The 24,462-nt window shown below is 44.2% G+C and overlaps 1 protein-coding gene across 2 annotated transcripts in view; it reads right to left on the bottom strand.

The window, feature by feature from the left end:
• The window catches only part of Dcaf5 (DDB1 and CUL4 associated factor 5), a 96,418-nt gene extending 73,361 nt beyond the window's left edge, over positions 1 to 23,057 (bottom strand). The window contains exon 1 of one of the 2 annotated variants that reach the window (XM_051148388.1): positions 22,775 to 23,057. In XM_051148388.1, the coding sequence (XP_051004345.1) occupies positions 22,775 to 22,988 (214 nt within the window). In that variant the 5' untranslated portion in view covers positions 22,989 to 23,057. The remainder of the gene's footprint in view (positions 1 to 22,774) is intronic. The other variant, XM_051148381.1, reaches the window with a different exon arrangement.
• Between the last annotated feature and the right edge of the window lie 1,405 nt (positions 23,058 to 24,462).

The following is a 24,462-nucleotide window of genomic DNA, read 5'->3' on the forward strand; positions in this document are numbered from 1 at the left end:
GCTTGTGTGTTTTCTGTTTCCTTTTGAATAGAGTGAACTGGTTTGGTTAATAGGCAGTTGGTGCTTTTGTCTTCCTGGATACTAAAACAAGCCTCACTTTTCTCAAAATAAATAAATAAATAAATAAATAAATAAATATTACATCAAGAAAGATAAACAAAGGGGAAATATACAACACATCACTGGGGAAATGAAAACAAAAATAATCAGGTACTACCAAATATACTTAAGTGGTCAAATATGGGTAACACCAACATGTACTGATGGAAGGTTAAATGGGACAGGACAGCCACTTAAGAAGATACTGTGATGGTTCCTTACAAAACTTAAAGACATTCTTATTATCCTATCTAAAAATTGTGTGTTCTTTTGCATTTACCCCGAACTGCAAGATCAAGTGTGCATGGGGGGGGGCAGGTAATGAGGTGGTGGGAGAGCAAGCAGGCAGAGATGGGTAGAATTGGTGGGCTTTTGGGGGGTAGTGTGGAAACCTACTGCAGGGGAATCTATGAAGGCGACCCTAATGAGAACTCCTACTAATGGGTGATAGGCATCTTAACTGACCAACTCTTGCTGCCAGTGAGGATTCCAGAGGTGAGACTGGGTCACATTCAGCTGAGTTGTTGGCCAAGAAAGTCGCAGAGACATTCCCAAATACCTAGGCTGTTGATGAGATGAAGGGTTGCTCTCAGCAAACTTACAATGTGTGTGGTGTAGCATTGTCAAGAACAACACCTACACAACTCATTGAACATGGAAAAGTTGAGCTGGTGCCTACATGGAGCCTTCACTCCTATATTTCAAGTGGTTTTGGGGCAGGAAGGCACTCTGCAGGCTACCATAGCAAGAGAATTGTGGATACCAACTCAGTTACAAAATTAAGACCTACAGTTTGTTCTGCCTACAAAATATGCTTAGGGCAACATGGCACAGAACCTGTGGGAGTAGCCAATCAGTGTCTGATTTGACCTAAGGCCCACTCCATGAGAAGGAACTCATACCCAATACTGCTTGGGGTAATCAAGAACCAGAGACTAGGCCCAGAGATCCAGAGTAAAACCAAACACTACCGGTAAAAAAAAAAAAAAAAGATCCTGGGCAGTGGTGGCCTTTAATCCCAGCACTTGGGAGGCAGAGGCAGGTGGATTGCTATGAGTTCAAGGCCAGCCTGGTCTGCAATGAAAGTCTAGGACAGCCAAGGCTTCACTGAGAGACTGTCTAGAAGTGGGAAGGATCAATAAAATGACTCCTAATGATAGTCTGATAGTCTCATAGATCAGTGCTTTATCTAGTTATCATCAGAAAGACATCCTCAGGCAGCAGATGGGAACAGATCAGAGACCTGAAGCCAAACATTAGGTGCAAAGAGAGTCTAAATGGGAGGTCTCCATCAAATCCCTCCCCTCAGAGCTCAGGGAATCCCTCAGAGATTGTTAAGAGACAGTGGGGAAAGGAGGGCACCAGAAGAAGAAGGCCCTTCGAGTCAACAAGGTGTTTCTGAGCTTACAGAGTGAAGCAGCAAGTACAGGGCCTGCATGCGTCTGCACCAGGTCCTCTGTGTACATACCATGGCTTTTAAGATTGATGTGTCTGACTCTTGTACCTGCTCTTGGGACTCTTTTCCTCCTATCGGGTTGATGTTTCCAACTTCCATTTGATAGTTTTTGTTTCATCTTACTGTATTTTATCAAGTTCAGTTACTATCTCTTAGAAGCCTGTTGTTTTCTAATGAGAGACAGAAAGGGAGAGAAGAGATCTAGAGAGGAGAGGAGAGTGGGCGGAACTGAGAGGAATAAAGGGAGGGCAAACTATAATCAGGGTATTTATGAGAAAAGAATCTACTCTCAATAAAGGAAAACCACCCAACAAACAAACATTAAGAGTAAATTTAACAAGTTATCAACATTTTGTCAAATCTGTTTGTATTTATAGTTCCTTACATTTAAATAAGGAATTATTGTGTCTTATAGAAACAATGATGCTGTGGAGACTAGGGCAGGAAGATTACCATGAGTTTGAGGCTGGAGAAACGGCTCAGCAGCTAAAAGCACTTATTGCTTAGGTTCCAGCAACCACTTCAGGTGGCACAATCTCATACAACGTTAGGGGATCTGACCCTCTCTTCTGTTCTCTGAGGGTACTGCATGTAAGGTACACATACATATATGCATGTGTGAGCACAGACAAACACACATAATTTTAAGCTGAGTCAAGCATGATGGCATATATCTTTAATACTAGCACTTGGGAGGCAGAGGAAGGTGGATCTCTGTGACTCTGAGGCCAACCTGGTCTACACTGAGTAGATGGGGCTATGACGAGAGACCCAGTCTCAATAACAACAACCACCATCTAAATAGTAAAGTGATAATAAAAAGTAAACATACCTCAAAACACCCTAATTTCTATTAAGAACTTGCCCCATCTTTCAAATTCTCTTAGGTAATATAAGACTATGAATCACATGATATCCATTTTAAAAGCAAAAATATTAGTTGGGTGTGGTGGCAGACACCTGCAGTCCTAGCAGTTGGCAAGTAGAAGCAGGATGATCAGGAATTCAAGGCCACTAAAAAACCAGTGATCTGAATGCAGATGATCAGGCTCCAGACTGCTCCTTTACCCCAATGCAGCCTACTGGCAAGGAAGAGGGACTGGCCAGATTAAATGGCCAGATTTTTTTTTTTTTTTAAATGGCCAGATTTTTAAAAATTGAAATGACCCTGAACTCCTGATCATCTTGTCTCAGTTACGTGACCAACAAGACACCAGGTTTTGTGTGGAGCTAGGTACTAGGGCATTAGGCAAGCACTCTACCAGCTGAGCTACATCACCTGCCCAAGTTTTTGTAGACTAATGGCTGCACTTTGTCCATAGGTAAGCTAGGTTGGGTGATTTGCCAAGGCACACAGCTGGCATTCAATGGCATTTTTTAAGTCAGGAGTATTGGTCAGGGAATTAAATGGCAAGTACAGGCAGGAGTGAAAACATATGGGTTTCATCTGGACTTCGCTGTTTGCAGAGGTGGAGCCAGGCCTTGCTGCACAGTCCTATAATTAGAACTACTCTGGAACTGAGGCAGGAAGATAAAAACTTTAAAGCATTCCTAGGCTACAAACTAAGCCTGGGGTAGAATAACATTACAGGTACTAACTTCTGCCAGCATCCTATCTTTACCTAGTATGTTTTGGAAGATAAATGTATTTAATTTTATTTCATATCCCCCAACTAGGTAAGAGAGCAACATCATTCCCATTTCAAAGGGGTAAGAAATAAGGGCTAGGCATGGTGACATATACCTATAATCCTGTATTCAGGAGGCAGGAGGACTGAGGAAAATTTGAAGCCAGCCTAGGCTACAGACTGAGATTCTCACTCAGCTCAGGAAGGAGAAAACAGAGTGAGGCTTGCCTTGTCCTGGAGCACTGCTAGCAGTGGGTATGGAAGACAGCAACACTACAGCTTTACAACCCAAACCCCACCCAGTCCTAGACAATGTCTAATCCCTGGATAGAAACAAAAGAAACCTACAGTGCTCAAATGTTCTTCCTCCTCACACCAGTCACAGAACAGGGTTGGAGGGATCCCTGGGAGATCATTTTCTCCAATGGCCCCATTTTGCTCATGAGGAAACATAAAAAAGAGGCCAAGCTAGGTAGTCCCACCAATTAGAGGAAAAGGGGGGAATTGAAGTCCAATATGTCCCTGCTTTTTCTAAGGAACACTGACTGGATGATTCTAGACAGTGGGGAAATTGTTATTGTAGTTTAAGCTGTAGTAAGAAAAAAAAAAAAAAAAAAAAAAAAAAAGACAACCAGGCAGGAGCGATGCACACCTATAATCCCAGCACTCAGGAGGCAGAGGCAGGTGAATCTCTTGTGAGTTTGAGGCCAGCCTGGTCTACAAAGTGAGCCCAGGACAGTCAAGGCTATACAGAGAAACCCTGTCTTGAAAAACCAAAACCAAAACCAAACAAAGACTAGCACAACAAAACTCACAGCTTCATAGACTTTATAGCAATACAAGATTTCCTTTCAGGTACTACTTTAAAGGGAATAAACTTAGAGAGCTTGGAGAGATGGTTCTGTCAGCAGAGTCCTTGCCAGCAGGAGGACCTGAGCTCAATCCCCAGCACCTACATTAAAAAAATAAAAATAAAAATAGCCAATAGCTGGGCAGTTGATGGCGCACACCTTTAATCGCAGCACTAGGGAAACAGAGGCAGGCAGATCTCTTGAGTTTGAGGCCAGCCTCGTCTACAGAGCTAGTTCCAGGACAGCCAGGGCTACACAGAGAAACTGTCTCAAAAAAGCAAAATAAATAAAAATAAACAAAAAATTTAAAAAAGCATCAGCCAAGGGAATGAAAGGAAGGCTATGTCCCAAGAGGGTCTCCAACAGATTCCAGGGTGGCTAGAGGTCTACTTGGAATTCTAATCCGTGTAGTGTTTTTGTCATCACAAAACCAGATGTTTACAGGAGCCCAGCTCCAGATACCTACACAGTTTTGTGAGAAGTCAGCATTAAAGATTTATCTCAGTACCTACAGTTGGCAACTGCTGACAGACAAGGTTAAAGTGTTTTAGACATTCAAGAAAACAGACTCCCAACTGCACAAAATGAGAAAATGGTTGCTGTTAACAGATGTGGAAGTTAAATACAGATTTGGTCAAGTCGCAAGTAAAGGTGTTGAATGCAAAGGCCATGCCAGCTCTGAAAAAGCAACAATGGGGATCCTATAAATGCTATTATGGAATTAACAATGTCACTCTCTTAAAACAAGGACTCCTTTGTTCCACTTTTCAAAAGGAAAATTACAAACCAGGAGTGTGGTGTACGCCTTTAATGCCAGGCAAAGACAGATGGATCTCTGAATTCAAGGCTAACCTGATCTACAACAGTGTGTGCATTCCAGGCTCCAGACAGGGCTACACAGTGAGACCCTGCCAAGGAGGGTAGGAGAGTGGAATTATAGCTTGGTTTGAAATGTGCACTATTTATACCACCAATAAAGTTATGGCTTGTGGGGTTGGGGCTAGGAGCACATACAGTGGCATACACTTGTAATCCCAGTGCCCAGCAGGTGGAGATAGGACAATTCTGGGGTTTGCTGGCCAGCCTAGCATTGTCAAGTTGGTAAGCTTAGGTTCAGTAGAAGATTCTCTCAAACAATAAGGTGGAGAGTGATTAGGAAATACACCCAACATGGACTTCTGGTCTCCACAGGCACAAGCACTCATGCAATTGCAGCTCCATATATGCAGGTGCACATGAGCACTCACACATGTGTATACACAAATGGGATAAACAGGGTAAATTTTGAAGAAAAGGCTAAATAACAGAATGAGTGACATCCTTTAAATACGATAAAAATTTAAAATGCAGAGTTTAAACTTCTGGAATTTAAAATTACCAGCCAGCTTCACTACCTCAAGAGAGAGCCTCTAATCGAAGGCAGAGACTCCCAAATGCAAACACTTTAAGTACGAGATAGTCTCAGAAGGCACAGGAAAACTATTTTCACAAAGTTAACGGTTACAAAATAATAAGGTGCACACAGTTATCAGACTAAAGGAAAACTACACAACAGCCAAAGTTTAAGATTAAAAAAAAAAAATTGTGGGCCCTCACTGGTAACCAAGGGCAGTTGCTAGGGAATGTAAGCAACAACGCACTTATTAAATAGCATCGTTTTCCACACGCTGGTTGCATAGGTGCATATAAAATAATGCCCAGCAACAGGCATGCTGGAGTCTCAGAATAAAATAGACATAAAGTAGTTCAAACATCTTTGGAGGACTAGTTGGTAATATATATCAAATGTATTTTATTTTTCTGGTTCTTTGAGACAAAATCTCGCATATCCCAGATTAGCTTCAAACTGAGTATGCAGCTAAAGCTAGTTTTGGACTCCTGATGTTCCTGCCTCCACCTGTCAAGGACAAAGATTACAGACGTACCCCACCTTACCGAACTATACAATGTTTTGTTTTTTTTAAATATATTTATTGAATATTATGTATACAGTGTTTTGCCTGCATGTATACCTACAGGCCAGAAGAGGACATTAGATCACATTATAGATGATTATGAGCCACCATGTGGTTGCTGGGAATTGAACTCGGGACCTCTGGAAGAGCAGTCAGTGCTCTTAACCTCTGAGCCACCTTTCCAGCCCTATACAATGTATTTTTAAAATACAAAATTATTCATACTTACTGGTTCAAAATTACATTTCTAAAGATATGTTCTAAAGGAAAAATTCATTCCTAAGATGATCTAGCTACAAGGAATATACAAAAAAAGATAAGTTAAGCAGAACAAGAATTGACCAATTTTTTTGTTATTGTTGTATTTGAGGCAGGGTTTCTCTGTGTAGCCTTGGCTGTCCTGGAATCACTCTGTAGACCAGGCTGGTCTCAAACTCACAGAGATCTGCCTGTCTCTGCCTCCTGAGTGTTAATATAGATGTTTAACAACATATAATGCTATCATAATGTGCTTCAGGACAGCTGGTTTCAAAGTGTCTGTCGGGTGGACTTCAGAAAATCTGTAAAGCCAAAATAGTTTTTCTTTCTTCCTTTTGGGTATAATAGTTTTTCTTTCTTCCTTTTGGGTATTCTAAAGGTTGAACCCAAGGCCTGAGGATGTTAGACAAACAACTCACCACTAAGCTACGTCATCAGCTCTTTTGTACTTGACAGGGTCTCACTAAGACGACTGGCCTAGAGAACTCTTAGAAATCTTCCTGCCTCACCCTCTAAAATAGCTGATAATATAAGTAATGTTTCAATAAGCCTGCCATTTTAGTATGCTTTTTTGTTTTGTTTTGTTTTGTTTTGTTTTTCCAGACAGGGCTTCTCTGTGTGGCCTTGGCTGTCCTGGACTCACTTTGTAGACCAGGCTGGCCTCGAACTCACAGTGATCCGCCTGCCTCTGCCTCCCAAGTGCTAGGATCATAGGTGTGCGCCACCATGCCCGGCTTTAGTATGCTTTTTTAAAAAGTTGTATGTGAGTAGCATTCAAGAGTATAGTGGGCTGTCTTAGTTACTGTTCTATTGCTAGGAAGAGACACCATGAGGCATGTTATAAAAAACATTATTTGGTGACTTGATTACAGTTTCAGAGGGTGAGGCCTTGACCATCATGGTGAGGAAGGTGGAAACAGGCAGGCAGGCATGACTCTGAAGCAGAAACTGAAAGCTAACATCTAATCCTCAAGCCCAAGGCAGAGATTGACTGAACCTGACATGGGCTTCCTCAAAGCCCACTCCCAGTGACACACCTCCTCCAACAAGGCCACACCTCCTAATCCTTCCTAAACAGTCCACCAACTGGGAACCAAACATTGAAATATATGAGCCTATGAGACCATTCTCATTCAAGCCAATACATTGCAGTTCCTGGCCCCCATAGGCCAATAGCCATACCATACGCAATAACATAAAACACATTCAGTGCAACTCCCAAATTCTGCATGCTCTTTTACAGTCTCAAAACTATTGACAAGTCCTAAGTCTTCTGAGACTCAAGGCAAACTCTTTTCTCCCCCTATGAGGTACATCCCTGGCTGTCCTAGAACTCTATAGACCAGGCCGGCCTTGAACTCACAGAAATCTGCCTGCCTCTGCCTCCTGAGTGCACCAAGGCAAACTCTTAACTGTTACACCTAGGGGAAAAAAAATTATATACTTCCAACACATAGTGGCACAGAATATACATTACCATTCTAAAAGGGAAAATGGGGAAGGAAAAATGGGGCACAGGTAGGAAATACTGGACCAAAGCAAGACTGAAATCTATCTGGTCAAACTCCAAGTCCTGAACACCTCCACCACCCACCCCCACCCTGTGTGTCTGTGATCAAAGGGCTTATTAGATGGGTCTTCAGCTATCCCACTCCTTTCAGCTTTGTTGGCTGCAGCACACTTCTCTCTCTCGGGCTCCTCCCACACCCTGACTGCAGTTCTCCTGGTCAGGTATCCCATAGCTCTGGCATCTCCAACATCTTGGTCCCCCCAGTGAAATCCAGACTTCACCTTCACTCAATGGTCTCTCTGGGCCTCTACGCAGGGATACCCCTGCCTCACACCTAGCCCCAGCAGTCTCCCTGAACTGTGAAATGAGACTCCATAACTCCTTTAGGCCTGCTTCCTTGGCTTCACACTCAAGAGGCACTCAGGTCAAAGCCGCCAAGTTCTTCTGTTTGTTTGGCATGGAAGCTAGACCCCTGGAGGAATTACATTCGCATAGTTCTGACTTGTTGATGCTGTCCTTTGTTGAGTAACTGTCCTTGCTTTAGGAGATTCCTTAGGCATTTCAGCTGGGTGGGGCCTTGACAGAGATCACCATTTCCTTTATTCCATTTAGTTAATAGGCCTTTCTTTAAACTTCTCGTCTCTTTGAGCTCAGGACTTGGCTCTAACATTGGGGGGGGGGGTGTTTTGTTTTATTTTTTGTTTTGTGTAGATCAGGCTGGCCTCGAACTGTTTCCTGGTGCTCACCAGGCGTGGTGGCGCACACCTCAGGAGGCAGAGGCAGGTGGATCTTTGTGAGTTCCAGGCTAGCCTGGTCTACAAAGGTAGTCCTGGACAGCCAAGGCTACACAGAGAAACCCTGTCTGGAAAAAAAAACAAAAACAAACAAACAAACAAACATTTCCTGGTGCTCTTTTTCTCCTAAACTGTGCATTTATCATTTTTTGCCCTACTAGTTCTCTTTCATTACAGACTTGCATAAGAGTGATTATTAATAACCACAGGGCTCAGCTCATACTAGGCTGTGTTGAAATCTCCTCTGCCAATGACATTAGTCCAAAACTCTTCTTCAGTTTAACACCTGGCAGGTCAAGGGCAAAAACCAGCCATATTATTTACCCAATCATCACAAGAATAGTCTCCTGCCCAGATGCTAAGATCTTTCCACTCTGAAATCTTGAACTTGGCCTTTGTAGTCTATTGCTGTCAGCACCACTGTCTTCCACGCTAGGACAGCTCAGTAAGCCCCATTTACTGCACTCAACCACTTTCCTAAACCAAAGTCTACACTGCACCACAGAGTGTGTGTGTGTGTGTGTGTGTGTGTGTGTGTGTGTGTGTGTGTGTGTGTATGTGTGTGTGTGTGTCTAGGCCTGGAAAAGCAACAGGTACCAACTCCTGTCTTAAGTTACTGTTCTAGTTCTATTGCTGTGACATCATGGCCAAAGCAATGAAGCCATTCTCACTCAAACTACCACAAGGTCAGAGGACAGCTTTTGGGATTTTGGTTTTCTCTATCCACTGTGGTTTCCAGGAATCAAATTAAGGACACCAGGCCTGTACAGCAAGGGCTTTTAGCCACTGAGCCACTTCACCAGCAAATTTTCTTTTTAAATTGTGTTGACACTGTGAAAGTAACGATGGGTAATAAATCCACTGCTACCCAAGTGCTGATTGGAGCAATGACACAAATTTTACTGGTCATCAATGTATTTTTTTTTTAAGATTTATTATTTATTATGTACACAGTGTTCTGCCTGTATGTACATCTGCAGGCCAGAAGAGGGCATCAGATCTCATTATAGATGGTTGTGAGCCACCATGTGGTTGCTGGGAATTGAACTTGACCTCGGGAAGAGCAATCAGTGCTCTTAACCATTGAGCCATCTCTCCAGCCCCCATCAATGTATTCTTTTTTTTTTCCATCAACGTATTCTTTATCATATTTTATGCTTATCTAATTTTATATGTATGAGTCTTTTTCCTAGAGGTATGTATGAGTACCATGTGTGTGGTCTGGTGCCCTTCAGAGGTAAGAAGATGTCAGATCCCTTGTAACTAGAGTTATAGATGATAGTAAGTCCACAGGTGGTGCTAGAAACCAAACCCTGGTCCTCTGCAAGAACAGTAAGTGCTCTCAGCCGAAGGCACCTGTCCAATCCCTCATTAGTTTATTAATTAACTGATAATCACTTGCAATAAAATGAAAATTTTAAAAATGCCATCTTCATTTAACATGCCCTTGATGAAACAGTAAAAATAATGAAATCAAATTTCAACCACAGGATTGAACCCTAATACTATGCTATTACTCCAAGTACTCAATAATACACAAGTACATATAACAGTGAGTTCCACATCATATGCTCACCTGGGTGTCTTTTTATTTCTAACATTTTTTTTTTTAATCTGCAACAGACAAACTATTGTTTTCAATACTCAAGGACTTGTCAGTATTTTCTCAAAATGTACAAGACAAGCCTGCAACCTCAAAATAACAGGCAGTTATCTATAGCCAGTGATAACATTCAAATTTTTAAGTGAAAAGAACTTCCAAAAGTTTGTATTGCGCTGAGTGTGGTGGCGCACGCCTTTAATCCCAGCACTCAGGAGTCAGAGGCAGGCGGATCTCTGTGAGTTCGAGGCCAGCCTGGTCTACAAAGAGTCCAGGACAGCCAAGGCTATTACACAGAGAAACCCTGTCTCAAAAAACAACAAAACTTGTGTTTGCCACAGTGAACTCAACTACTTGTTAATGTTTTAAAAAACAGTTCTGATGAAATTTGTGGCAATACTAATAAAGTGATTTAAATGTTTTAGTTTAAGGAGCCCGTGAACTGGCTCAGTGGATAAAGGCACTTGCTAATAAGCCTGACAGTGAGAGGGGAGAATCAAGTCCTACAAGTTGTCTTTACTCTGGAAAAAAAAAAAAAAGTAAATAATTTTTGCAAAAATTTTTCAAGGCTAGCAGCGTGGTTCAGTTGATAGAGTGCTTGTTTAGTATACGTGAAGCCCTGGGTTTAATTCCCAGCATAAACGTGGTATGGTGGCTCATCTCTGTAATGCTAATACTCAGGAGGTAGAAGCAAAAGATGAAAAGTTTAAGGTCATCCTAGGCCAGCTTGGGACACATGAGAGTCTAATTTAAAAAGAAAAAAGTTAGCTGGGTGGTGGTGGTGGCTCATGCCTTGAATCCCGTTACTTGACAGGCAGAGGCAGATGGTTCAAGGCCAGCCTGGTCTACAGAGAGAGTCCCAGGTGAATCAAAGCTACAAAAAGAAAGCCCTGACTGGAAAAACAAAACAAATTAAAGTTAAGATTGAGTAATTGGGGGGGGGGGCTGTAGAAATAGCTCAGAGGTTAAGAGCACTGGCTGTTCTTCCAGAGGTCCTGGGTTCAATCCCTAGCAACCACATGGTGGCTCACAACCATCTATAATGAGATCTGATACCCTCTTCTGGTGTGCACAAAGACAGGGTACTCATAGACATTAAAAAAAAAAAAAAAGACTGAGTAATGACAAGGCACATATCTATAATCCCAGCACTCAGGGAGCTAAAGTGGGAGGACCTGAGTTCAAGGCCAGCCTATGGGAATAAAAAGTGAGGCTTTAGATTAGCCTGGGCTACATACCAAGAGCTTAAAAATAGCTCCAAGATAAATAAGTAGAATCTCACTCACTCACATACACGTTTATTAATACTTGTTCTAAATGAGTATCTAAACTTTCTCATTTTCTATTCTAATACAATAAAATCATAAGGTGATAACTCAAACTGTAGTTTTTCTGAGACCTTCAATGATTTCAATGTAAAAAAGTCTTGAGACCAAAAATTTGAGAATTTTGTTTTATAGCAATTTTTTTTTAATCCAAGGGATTTTTGCCTCTGTAAGCAGGCACTGCAAGGAAACCTATCTACAGACATTTTTTAGTTATTACAATTGGGAACTATAGTTACCAAGGCAATAAAAGCTAGGAAGACTGCTACTGTGCACAGGATAACCCACCATCAGTCTCCAAACAGCAACAGTGCTAAATGAAAAGAAAAATATTCTTCAGAATAGTCAATTACATATGAAAAAAAATATTTAATTAGAAAAATGTTATTAAATAGAGTTGACCTCATTCCAATTTTTAAAAGCATACATAATCTGGGCATGGTGATATATGCCTGTAATCCCAGTCCTGAGGAAATAGAGATTAGGAGTTCAAGACCCAGCTTTAGCTATATAGTGAGCTCAAAGCCAGAATGAGCTTCATGAGACCTCCCCTAAAAATAAAAAAATTTTAAATAGAACTGGCATGGTGGCACACACCTATATATGAGCACTAGGGAGGCTGACAGGAAAAAATAAGAGTATGAGGTCAACCTGGGCTGCATAATGAGACCCTGCCCCAAATGAAGGGCATAGTGGGCAGCCGTGATGCCTATCTGTACGCACATGTCCTACTTTATAAAAGAAAGCATTGGTTTGGCTTACAGTTTCAGAGCCCAGGATGACAGAGCAAAGAAACAGCAGAGCGCTGACATCTTGATCCACAACCACAAGGCAGTGAGAGGGAGACTGGGAATCACAAGCTACCCAGGTGACACACTCTTCCTCACTCTTCCCAAACTGGGAACTAAATATTCAAATACATGGTAAGTCTGTGGGGACTATTCATGTTCAAGCCACTACACAATCCACTCCTCGCACTCAGGAGATGAGAGCAAGAGGATCAGGAATTTAAGGCCAACCTCAGCTATAAATATAGTCTGAAGGCAGCCTGGGCTACACAAGATGCTGGTTAAAAAAAAAAAAAAAAGTGCACACACATTATCAAAAAAAACCCTAAAATATGTCCAGCCATTAACATTACTCATCCAAAGCAGGAAGAACTTTTCTCTCTATTTTATTCTTATTTAAGTGCTGTGTGTGCATTTGCACGCCACATTATGCAGGTGCTAGCAGAAGCCAGAAGAGAGAGTCAGGTCCTCTTGAGCTGGACTTACAGGGGGTTGGAAGCTGCCTGATGTGGGTGTCGGAAACTGAACTCAGTCCTAACCACTGGGCCTTCATGCCAGCCAGCCCCAAAGAATTACATTTTCTTTAAATCAGACTTTCTATGATTAGCAAATATTTGCAAAAATTATAACTAAAGCAGGTAGGGCTCAATGAAAGAATCCTTGCCAGGCATACATGAGACAGTGGCTTCAACCCCCAACCCCACTCCTGCCCCCAACACACACACACACACACACACACACACACACACACACACCAAACAAAATATAAGGGTGGGCAAGGTGGTTCAGCAAGTAAAAACGCTTTCACAAAAACCTGATGACAACTGAGTTCAATCACCAAATCCTCAAAAGTAGCAGGAAAGAACTGATTTCCAAGAGACGTTTTCTGCCCTCTGCATGCATGTCATGACACTTGGGTGCCCACATTCACATATGCACACAATTTTTTTGGGGGGAGGGGTCAAGACAGAGTTTACCTGTGTAGCTCTGGCTGTCCTGAAACTCACTCTGTAGACCAGGCTGGCCTTGAACTTATATCAATCCCCCTGCCTCTGCCTCCCAAGTGCTAGGATTAAAGCCCTGTACTACCACACACACAAAAAAAATTTTTTTAAGGCACACAGATTTAGTCCCAGCATTCAAGAGGCAGGGGCAGCTAGATACATATGAGTCCAAGACCAACCCAGGCAACAAAGTGAGACTGTCTCACAATACAAAAAAACAAGAGGTGGATGGGAGGATTCTCTGAACTGTCATATTCTGATAACTACTGAAAATATCTTTTTTAATTACACAAGTGAAGCATAGAGTCGTTAACATTCAGCAGAACAAAAGCTAGACACAGAAAAGAGTTTTTTCGGTGCCTAAACAGTAAGGATTCACGGAGGAGTTATTAAGATGGCGGCTGCTGCAGTGTCAGCACTCCCAGACCACAAGGCCATTGTTCTTTCTAGTCTCAACACTTCTAATGTAGGGAACTAAGTCCTTCTGATTATACCAGATACTCCATCCACACCTTGTGAGCAGTTTATGGTTTTACTTCTGTGTATAAGATCGCTGCCTGCCCACATTTTCACAAAACTCTTTGCAAAGGAAAGTTTAGCACCATAAAGTTTGCTTAGAAGAGCACTGATTGTTCTTCCAGAGGTCCTGAGTTCAATTCCCAGCAGCCAACCACCTGGTGGCTCACAAACATCTCTAACGTGCTCTCTTGTGGCACGCAGGTGTACATACAGACAGAGCACTGTATACATAATAAACAAACAAACAAACAAATAAATCTTTAAGACAAAAACACCAGAATCCCTCTGTGTCTGTCTGTCACTGGAGGACTAGCTGGTAACTGTATTAATTAATGTAGGAAGAATAAACAGTATTTCAACACTCTGAGACTAAACCAAAGCTGCCAAACATGCAAATTTCAATTGTTTTTATCAGAACTCGTTATAGTAAAAAGTAATAAAGTGCGATAGGAGATGGATCCATGGGTAAAGATACTTGTTGCACAAGCCTGGAGACATGAGTTCAATCCCCGGGAACCATATAGAGGTGGAAAGAGAAAAACCAACTCCACAAAAATTGCCCTCTGACCCTGACACACATTTTGAGACCCACACTCAAGCATCATGCCTGCACATGCACACATGCATGCACATGTGCAAAATAACTTTTACTTTTCTTTTTTGGTTTTTCGAGACAGAGCCTCTCTGTGCAGACTTGGCTCCTGGACTTGCTTTGTAGACCAGGCTGGCCTTGAACTCAAAGCAATCTGGCTGCTGCTGCCTCCCTGAATGCTGAGATTAAAGGCATGCATGAACATGCCCGGCTGCAAAATAACTTTTCTTTCTTTCTTTCCTTTTTTTTTTTTTTGGTTATCTAGACATGGTTCCTCCATGCGACAACCTCACTAGCTATCCTGGAACTTGCTCTGTAGACCTGCTTCTGCCTCCCAAGTGTTGGGATTAAAGGCATGCACCAACCACTGTGCAGCTTGCAAAATAACTCTTAAAGTATTTTTACTAAGCCATCAAATTCAGTCAACTTATCTAAGGCTAAGAAAGGCAATCCTCAGGGGTTCAAATTAAGTGTGAGGCCAAGTGAAACAACTAGAATTTCGATAAAGACTTGAAAGGGATTTAAAAAAAAAAAAAAAAGCTTTGTAGCATAATTTTGGCAGCCATGTATATTTAAAAAAACAAACAAACAAAGAACCCTGAGCAATGTGTGATGGCCTGTATCTATAATCCGAGCACTTATGAGGTAAGAGGAGGGGCATATATTCAAGGCCATTCTCAGCTACATAGTGAGTTCAATGCTTACCTGGACTTCATAAAATCAGCCTTAAGAATGAAAACAAATTCCTCTTCTTGAGTAATAGTCTAGGAAGGAAACAAGACCTTCCAAAGAAAGAAGTATAGCTCAGTTTCACACTGGAGACTCAGTTGGAGAGACTTCCCAATCCTGTAAAATCTCCCGTTATGGGGCACCACCAATTTAATACAAACAATTATGTTTAGGACAATGAAACTACAGATAGACTACACTGGCAAAGTAACCCACTTAGAGAGCTTGACACTCCTTGAACAGGTCTTTGTTTTTGCTCATTGTGAGGGTCAAATGAAACAGCAACTGTAGTAGCAGCAAGACCCCTAGACAAGAGCCAGGACTATGGCCCTGTGTCAGCTCATCCAGTCTTCATCCCAACCCCACAAGATACTGCTGACCTCACTACATGGATGAGGAGGGATACAGCACAAATGACATCATCAAAGGCAACTCAGTCTCTCTCTGTAACTACAGATTCCTATAACCGATGGTGCTGGCAGTCCATGTAAATGAATAGCTATCTCCCTTTACAACATGTTATGACTAAACAACTAAATGTCTCTCCCCATTCACAACTCTTCACTTTCGAACAGCATAGCTGCTACATGAAAAGCTTCTGAAAGTACTTTTCTTAACATTTAGTCATAAGTAGCAGAACGAAATAATAATAAACTCACTGAAATATAAAACTTAATACATATGAGCTACTAATGTGCTAGCTCTACAGAGTCCAATGCCTCAGACGTCAATGAAGGGAAAATAATATTACAGTAAACTCTCATTAGCAAAGAACAGAAACCCTTTTTTTCAACTGCTAAGATTCTGTTTACATAAACCTTTACAGTTATAAACTATAAGAGACGCTAGAGAGGTGCTCAGCAGTTATGAGCACAGGATGATCTTCCAGAGGACTATGTTTATTTCTCAGCACCTACAGGTGGCTCACAGCATCTGTACCTCCAGTTGAGGAGAGCTGACTCCCTCTTCTGGCCTATGTGCACCAGGCACAAGTGGTACAGCCACATACATGCAGCAAAACACCCATACACATAAAATTAATAAAAGTAAGATATAAGCTAGGAGTGGTGGCACATGCCTTTAATTCCAACACTTGGGAGGCAGAGGCAGGTGGATCAATGTGAATTCAAGGCCAGCCTGGTCTACAGAAGAGTCCAGGACAGCCAAGGCTGCACAGAGACCCTGTCTCAAAAACATACTGTATATGTATGTGTATAATATATATATTATATACATATATACATACATATAATAGCAATTATATAATCCATGCCAGACACAGATTGGTCTTCCAAAAAGTCTCAAAGACGTTCAAGTTGGAAGCTACTCACATCATCCAGAGTTGTGAACAATTCTAAGTAGCCATGTGGGTACTAGGAACTGAACCCAGGTTTTCTGCAAAGAGCAGACAGTGTTTTTAATCACTGAACCATCTATCCAGCTGTAAACCTTACTTTCTAAAGTCTAGCTTATGCTTTATTATTAGTTTTTTTTTGTGTGTGTGTGTGTGTTTTATTAAAGGGATAAGTGTAAAGAATTCTAGTGATATAAATAAGGCTAGAGTACTAAGAAGGGAATATCCTAGCCTTTAACTATGTGGGTGCGCTTTGATGTAGCTTATTTACTTGCAGTTGTGGGGCTTGAACTCATGCCTGCTAGGTTTACCAGAACTACATTTCCAGTTTCAGTACATTTTCACAAATACTTCATTTTTTCCTTTTTCCTATTGTGTGCTCTTTTACCGGTTTGCTTTTTTCCTTTTGCAAACATGAGCCTAGATTGGCCTCCATTTCACTGTGTAGCCTTAAGTTTCTGATCCTCCTGCCTCTCTTTCTCAAGTACTAGGATCACAGGCATGAACCACCGTAACAGCTTTTTGTTGTAGTTGTTTGGTTTTTTTGAGACAGGGTTTTTTCTCTGTGTGTAGCCCTGGCTGTGCTGGACTCACTTTGTAGACCAGGCTGGCCTTGAACTCACAGCGATACACCTGCCTCTGCCTCCTGAGTGCTGGAATTAGAGGTGTGTGCCACCACTGCTGGCTTATATATTATTTTGTCCAGTGCCAGGTTTATGTGGTACTGGTGATCACAGCCAAGGCTCAGTGACTGCTAACAAGCCTCTGGTCTGTCAACTGAAGTACATCCCCAGCCTCCGCTCTTTCATGCACAGCAATATCACTGACCATTCATTACCATCTGCCTTACAGTTAGGGCAATCTATTACCCTTATTTCATGAATGAATAATGAAGCAATTTACCTAAACTCACACAATCTGTGACTGCTAAGACTTCTAACTTCAAATCACATCTCACCCTATACCTGGTGCTTTTCATATCACACTGCCTCTTCATTTCACAAAGTCATAAACTAGTCACATTTGTAATTCCAGCACTTTGGAGGCAAGGCAGAAGGATCCAGAGTTTAAGGCCAGTGTGGGAGCGATGTATCTCAAAAATAAATACTAAAGGCTGCCAGGCATGGTGGCACACGACATTAATCCCAGCACTCAAGAGGCAGAGGAAGGTAGATCTTTGCAAGCTCAGCCAGCTTGGTCTAGGTAATAGTTCAAGGCCGGCCAAGGCTACATGTTGAGACCCTGTCTCAAAAAACAAAACAATCCACTAAAGGCTAAGGACACAGTTCAGTGGTAAGACACTTGCCTGGAGTGCCCAGAACTTGAGTTCAATCTGGAGCACAGCAACAACAATAACAACAATGTCACAAAACCATACCATCTGCCCAATTTGCAGAGGTCTATTACCAATAATGTCAGAACAAATTGACAACAACAGCGACACCATATAAGCACCAAAAAGTTAAGAAAACAAATATGTCTTATTATCCAATGCTTGCATTCTGTTCAACATCCCACATCTACTTTGCATCAAGTCTCCCAACAATCCTTCAGGTCGGCCCTGGTATTCCCACTGTACAGAGCAGGAAATCAGAGGCACAGATGCTCAGTGTTGTAAATCACAGGTCCAAGTGGCCTAGCAATGATTTTTAACTACATGTCCCTCAATACACACTGCTTGCATGCTATCATAGTAATACTGTTTCCTGGTCAATAATAAAGAGTAATAAAAGTAACTTTTTTGATGACAATATTTTAATTTTCCTTAAGACCAGTCATGGTTGAAGCACACAGCTGTAATCCTAGCATTGGGGAGGTAGAGACAGAAGATAAGACTTGAACAGTGATCTCAAGAAACTAGGCTAATCACCCTATATATGTACATATAGCTAAATCTTTATTTTTTTCCATTTTTTTAGGTAAAGGCTCTTGCTAAATTACCTAAACTGTCCACTTTCAGTCTCCTACTTTAACCTCCCAAGCAGATGAAATTTCAAGTGTGTATCCCCATGGCCACTTTCCACCACTACAAGTGTCAAATAAGACTAGACAATGGGGGATAGAGAGATGGCTCAGAGGTTAAGAGCACTGACTGCTCTTCCAAAGGTCATGAGTTCAATTCCCAGCAACCACATGGTGTCTCACAATCATCTCTTCTGGCCTGCAGGCAGAATGCTGTATACATAATAAATAAATAAATCTTTAAAAAAAAAAAAAGACTAGACAGATGTCTCAGCAGTTAAGAGCACTGGCTTCTCTTCCAAGGAACCTGGGTCCTATTCCTAGCACCACATAGTGGCTCACAACCACCTGTAACTCCAATCCAAAGAGCTCTGAGGGTACCAGACATAGACATGGTATATAGACATACATGCACACAAACCAACTATATACATTAAAACAAATAAATAAAAATTTGGGCTAGAGAGATAGCTCAGCGGTTAAGAGCACTGACTGTTCAATGCCCAGTACCCACAGGGCAGCTCACAATTGTCTGTAACTCCAAGATCGAACACCATCACCCAGATACACATGCAAGCAAAAACACCAATGTACATAAATAAAAATATATTACTAAAAAAAATTTAATGAAATGTCAAATAATTTAAAGTATCAACCAGTATCTCCCTTGCTATCAGAGCAGAGCACTTTTTTCATCCTGATTTCCTCAAATCTACATTTGTAACTGGAAGCCTCACCACACCCTGGAATACTAACTATTAGGACAAGAGAGTGATGTGTCCTTAAGCAATAACTCTTCATATGGTCACAGGAATCACACAAATATTCCTGTCCTAGGTCTTAATTCTGTCAAATCCTGTGTGTCAGTTACAAAATGTGGGCCTGCCCAAACTATTGGCAAATGAAAACAATCAACTACAGACACTCTGTCAGGGATATCACTTCGTGCTAGGGGCTTTCACCAAGCCAAAACAAGGCACAAAACCAAAATGCGCAAGAGAACTCCTAGAGTCTGATATCCCACCATACTGGGAAGAGATCACCAGGCTCACACTAGTGTGTGATTACCCCTCAGGTGATAACTGTTTTAGTAAGGGACAGTCACAGGTAGGAATATATCACCAAGGGGTGCGTTCTCACGGCTGTAATCCCAGAACCCCTGAGGTGGAAGCAGGAGCAACAAGGAGTTAGGTCACAGGTCAACCTCAGCTACAGCCTGGGCTATGTGACCCTGTCTCAACAATCTAGAGGAAAAAAGCATGTAAAAACAACACTATAAATAGTTTTAAATCTGAAAAGATCACTGAAGGCTCAAGGGAAAACTTATTTTTTAATTAGCTTTAACAAGTTACGGTGTCTTATGAATCCCCAAGGGAACTTCCTTGTCAAAAGCAAGCAGGAAGAATTGTGTTAACACAAGCTGTTCTCATAACGAACGCAAGGTGAGTTGCCTTTAACCAAAATTTGTGTTCTGGGAATAAATCATATCTGTCTCAATTGAAGGGCCAATAGAACTGACTGCTGGAAAGACTAAGAGCAAAGGCAGGAGATTAAAAAAAAAAAAAAAAAAAAACAGGAAGAAGAGAGCTAGGAGGAGTGATGGGCGAGGGCAGTGGAGCTGGGACCCAGGAAGTACTGACTGTGACAGATGGATAACTTGGGACGAGAAAAGGAACCGGACACCTAAAACCAGAACTTGTGCTATGCAACCAGTCCTCCTTTTCTACAGTATAAACTCAAAGTAAGAGCCTGGCATGATGGCTCCCCCACCTACAGTCCCAACACTCCAGAAGCTAAGGCACCTGGGGCCAGCCAAAACGTCAGTGTGGGTCCCACAATAGCCTGGGATATTACATATATGTATATGTGTACGTACACACACACACACACACACTATAGTGTGTATGTATATGTATGTGTGTGCATATATGGATATAGATAGATAAGATACACACACACACACACACACACACACACACACTAGTAACAGTTGTGAGGCCCTCCGTGTCTCTTAAAACCAAAAAGAAACAAAGCTCAGATCAGGGAGGTAGAGATAGCAGGGTTAGGAGTTCAAGGTCATTCTTGGTGGAGTACTAAGTTCAGGCCCAACTGAAGTACATCGACTCAAACAAAAATTAAAAAGAAACTGGCCAAGACTAGAGATAAGATATAGAGGATGTATAGGAGGGCATGGCTTACACAGCAAGACCCTGTGGCCAAAGCAAAAGCGAAAGGCCCTTCAGGTAAGGATCACAGAACTCAACGCTGCGAGTACACACTGCTCAGTGGCCCTTCTGACGTATTTTTTAAAAATGTATTAACTATTACTTCTCTACTTCTCTGCCTTTTGGTTAAGATTAAGTATACAATGTACAGGGTGGTGCTGGAGTACACCTTTAATCTGAGTGGAGGCAGGAGGATCACTGAGTTGGAGGCCAGTCTGGTCTACAAACAACAAAAAAAGTAAAATGCATTAACTTTAAACGGGAGAACGTTGTGGCATGTACATTATATTTCATGTTTATGTTGAAGGTGTGTTAAGCTGGGGCAATGCCTGATCATTTATGATTAATTAGCTCATTGTAAGGGTATCCTCATTCCCTCACTCCGTTGGTACAGACTGTGTCTCGGGGCCTCTGTTGTAATACATTAATCTCAAGAGAGAGTTGTATTACAAACACAAACAGCCTTCAAAGAAGGGTTCTTTCTCCATTTTTGTACTTGAAATTTATTAGATAAAATTCAACGCCGTGGTTGATGGAAGGAAGCTTCCTTTTTAAAGTAAGGTCTGCCAGGTTTCTTTGGGGGGGGGGGGCGGTCAGCTAGGGTCCAAGCTCTGCAAGGGGAAAACGATCTGCTGTGAAAAGGTGAGGCCAGTGGCCAGTTGTGGAGAAATATCCGGTTTGTCGTGAAATAATCACAGACCTCTCATCTCTGCTACCTACAAACTGGACCATACTGATGGTGTCACTTCCGCCTGTTACTTTCGAAGACAGAGGCTTTGGCCGAAGTTTCTGGAGAGCAGCCCACTGACGCAAATTAGGAAAGCATTCCGGGGATCCACCTGGATGAAGTTAAGCGCCACGTCCAGTGCTGGGCTCCCCTTCAACCCTCTCAGCGTAGGAAAAGCAGTGGAGGGAGGAGGCAGGCCCGGACGGCCCGAACTGGTCTAGGCCCTTCGCGGTGCAGCCCGGTTTCTGGGAGCCGCCCCATCCCCAGCAAGAGCCCGACCCCACCCGCCCTCACCCGGGGCCACGACCCCAGGGAGGAGCCGGCCGCAGCCAGCGACCCGGGCCGCGGTTTACACGCAGGCGCCGCCGCCACCACCGCCGCTCCGGCCGGGCCTCCCCGGAGCAATAGGCTATCGATTCAGTTGCCTGTCGCTAAGAGCCCCGGGAGAGCAAGGCCTACAACGCCCGGCCGGAGCCCCGGCCTCGATTGCACCACTTGCCCCACCCCGGCGGGGATACCCTGGAGGCAAGTAGGCCCGGGGTGGGGGAGGCGAACAGCCCTGCAACAGGAGCCGCGGACGTTAAGGGGTGCTGGGCCCGCCTCCCGCAAGCGAGTCTCTCGGGGGTCGTCCCTTGCCTCTGGAGCAGCGCACCCAAGTTCAGGCTGGGGTCCCCTCCCCCGCCCCGGTCTCCACAGCCCTCGCCGCTCTCGGAACCATAATAAAAACAAGACGCGGAAGAGGCTGCGTGAAGGGAGATGGGACTGGGCCCTAAGAGAGGCCGGCGGGGGGAGGGGGGGAGACGCCTCCCAGCCGCCTCTCACCACCCGCCCAAGCCTGCTGGCCCCCCCGGTGTCCCGCCCTGTCACCACCGGCCTTCGGCTCCCAGGCCCCTTTTTTCTCCAAGACACGGAGGACTGGGGCTCGAGCTTCCCCTGGCCTCTGGCGCGCCTCGGCCTCTCCCCGCTGCGAGCCCCCCCAATGCCCCCCACACCTTTTAAACTACGCAGAGGAAGAGTTTGCCATCCAACTTAGTCAAGCCGTAACCTCGCCCCCCTCCCCGACCCACACTTGTGGGCCAGGCATCTGGAGGGACCACTTTGCACTTGGGATAAAGCGCATTAAAGACCTGTCAACCATTTTAGGTCTTTATATATATATATATATATATATACACACACACATATATGACATCCTTTCCTTCCCTCCTCCTCCCTCCATCCCTCCCTCCCTCCCCCTGCAATGGTATTAATTTCACACCAAATCTTCCCACCGCTGGAGAGGGGTTGAGAAGGGCGGGGGTGGGGACGCGGGGCAGCAGGCGGGTGGCGGGGAAGGGCAGGGGGCAGCTGGAAGGGGATCGGGAGGCGCGGGGAGGGGAAGGAAGTGGGTTGATTTACCTGAGACCAGCCACTGGCCTCCATTGTTGGAGAATTCAATGGCATTGACACAGCCGAAGTGGCCGAGAAGGTCCTTCTTGTAGAGGTTTCTGCAGCCCCGCAGGCGTCTCCTCTGAAAGTCCTGAGTGAGCAGGGGGTCCCCATGCAAGCCCCGCTGGGACAAGAAGCCCACCACTGACCTCATGCTGCCCCCCAGGCCAGCTCTCCTCTTCATGCTGGAACCGCCGCCGCCGCAGCTCGCGCCGCCGCCCCTCCCTCGGCCGCACGCCCGGCCGTCGCTCCCCTCCCGTCCCTCCCCGCGCGCGGCGAGCCGGAGGCTTCTTTAACCAGCCATGGCAGACGGAGCGAGGTGTGCAGACGGTCGGCGGCGGCGGCGGCGTTCGCGGTTTCCTCACTGCCGCGTCCCTCCCTCCCCTTCCCCCCGAGGCTCCGCCTCCTCCAGCAGCTGATCTCGTCCCCCCCCCCTTCTCCTCCTCCCTCCCCCCCGCCCTCCCCAGCTGCGGTCGCGCTTCCGCGGTGCGGGGCCCTTCCGCCGGCCGCCGGGCCTGAGAACGCGGGCGCCGGCCGCCCCTCCCCCGCGGACGGCTGCCGGGAGACGGCGGGCGGCGGCTCGCAGCGGCTGCTGCCCGCGCCGAGTCGCGGTTGGCGCTGGACGGCGGCCTCGGTGCACCCCGACGCGCCACACTCTGTGAAGTTGGACACGCGTAACAATCACAGTGGCAGCCGGGCTGCCGGTTTACCCTCCTTCTGGGGAGGGGGCAGCGGCTCGCCCAGCGCCGCTCGCAGCCTCCTAGGGCACCCAGTCCCTGTCCAAGTGAGGGAACCCGGGATTGGACTGGACGTCTTGAAGGAGGTTGTCTGTGAAGTTTTTTTGTTAGTGCACCTGCCCCCCTCCAAAAATTTATCACTACCCTTCTCCCCAATTCAGTTTTCTAATTCACCCTCAACCTATCACCTATGAGTTAAAAAAAAAATTGTTCAGGCTGATAGGACACTTGGTATTAGGTGTTGAGGGAGAGAAAGGAGCTGATATTGTAGCTCTGTGGTAGAGCACATGCTTTTAGCATGCTTCAAGCCCTGGGTTCAACCCCTAGTGCTAGCAGTCCCCTCCCCCCACAAAAGAAAGTGAGAAGAAAATTGCCAAAATCAAATTGAGAAAGTTCTCTGTCCATTGGTTCCAGATGCATTTGCAAGCCACAAGAAACATTATTAGAACATAGCAGTATCTTATTTCACTGGAGTGGTGAGGCCAGAGGTCCTAAGCAGGGAGCCCTGAGGATGCACAGCTGTTAACCAGCAGCAACAGCACAGTCCAGAAGTAGCTCCTTGCCTTTCAGTAGTGCCAGGAGTCCCGAAGTTGACCCCAATGAGCATTGGAATTTCACCAGGTACAGTTGAAAGTCCCCCTTTCAATGTGGTGCTTTTCCAAGAAACTATCCTCTGTCATTGGTGGTAATTAACTCCTGAAGTAGGCAGGTGTCGGGTTTGCCCTTTCAATTTAGCAGGAATTACATCCTCAGGACAAGAGACGGCACAGAAGTGGTTGAATACAACCATTGATGGAAGATAGACTGAAGAAATTCCTAAGATAAAGGAAAAAAAACAGATAAAGATGGGCTAAAAATGGGAAAGATTCACCTATCAAGCAAAATTATGGCATTTAGCAACTAGTTAATTTGAAAGTTCAT

This window comes from Acomys russatus, chromosome 1 (assembly GCF_903995435.1).
Source record: "Acomys russatus chromosome 1, mAcoRus1.1, whole genome shotgun sequence".
In the NCBI taxonomy this organism is placed as follows: domain Eukaryota; kingdom Metazoa; phylum Chordata; class Mammalia; order Rodentia; family Muridae; genus Acomys; species Acomys russatus.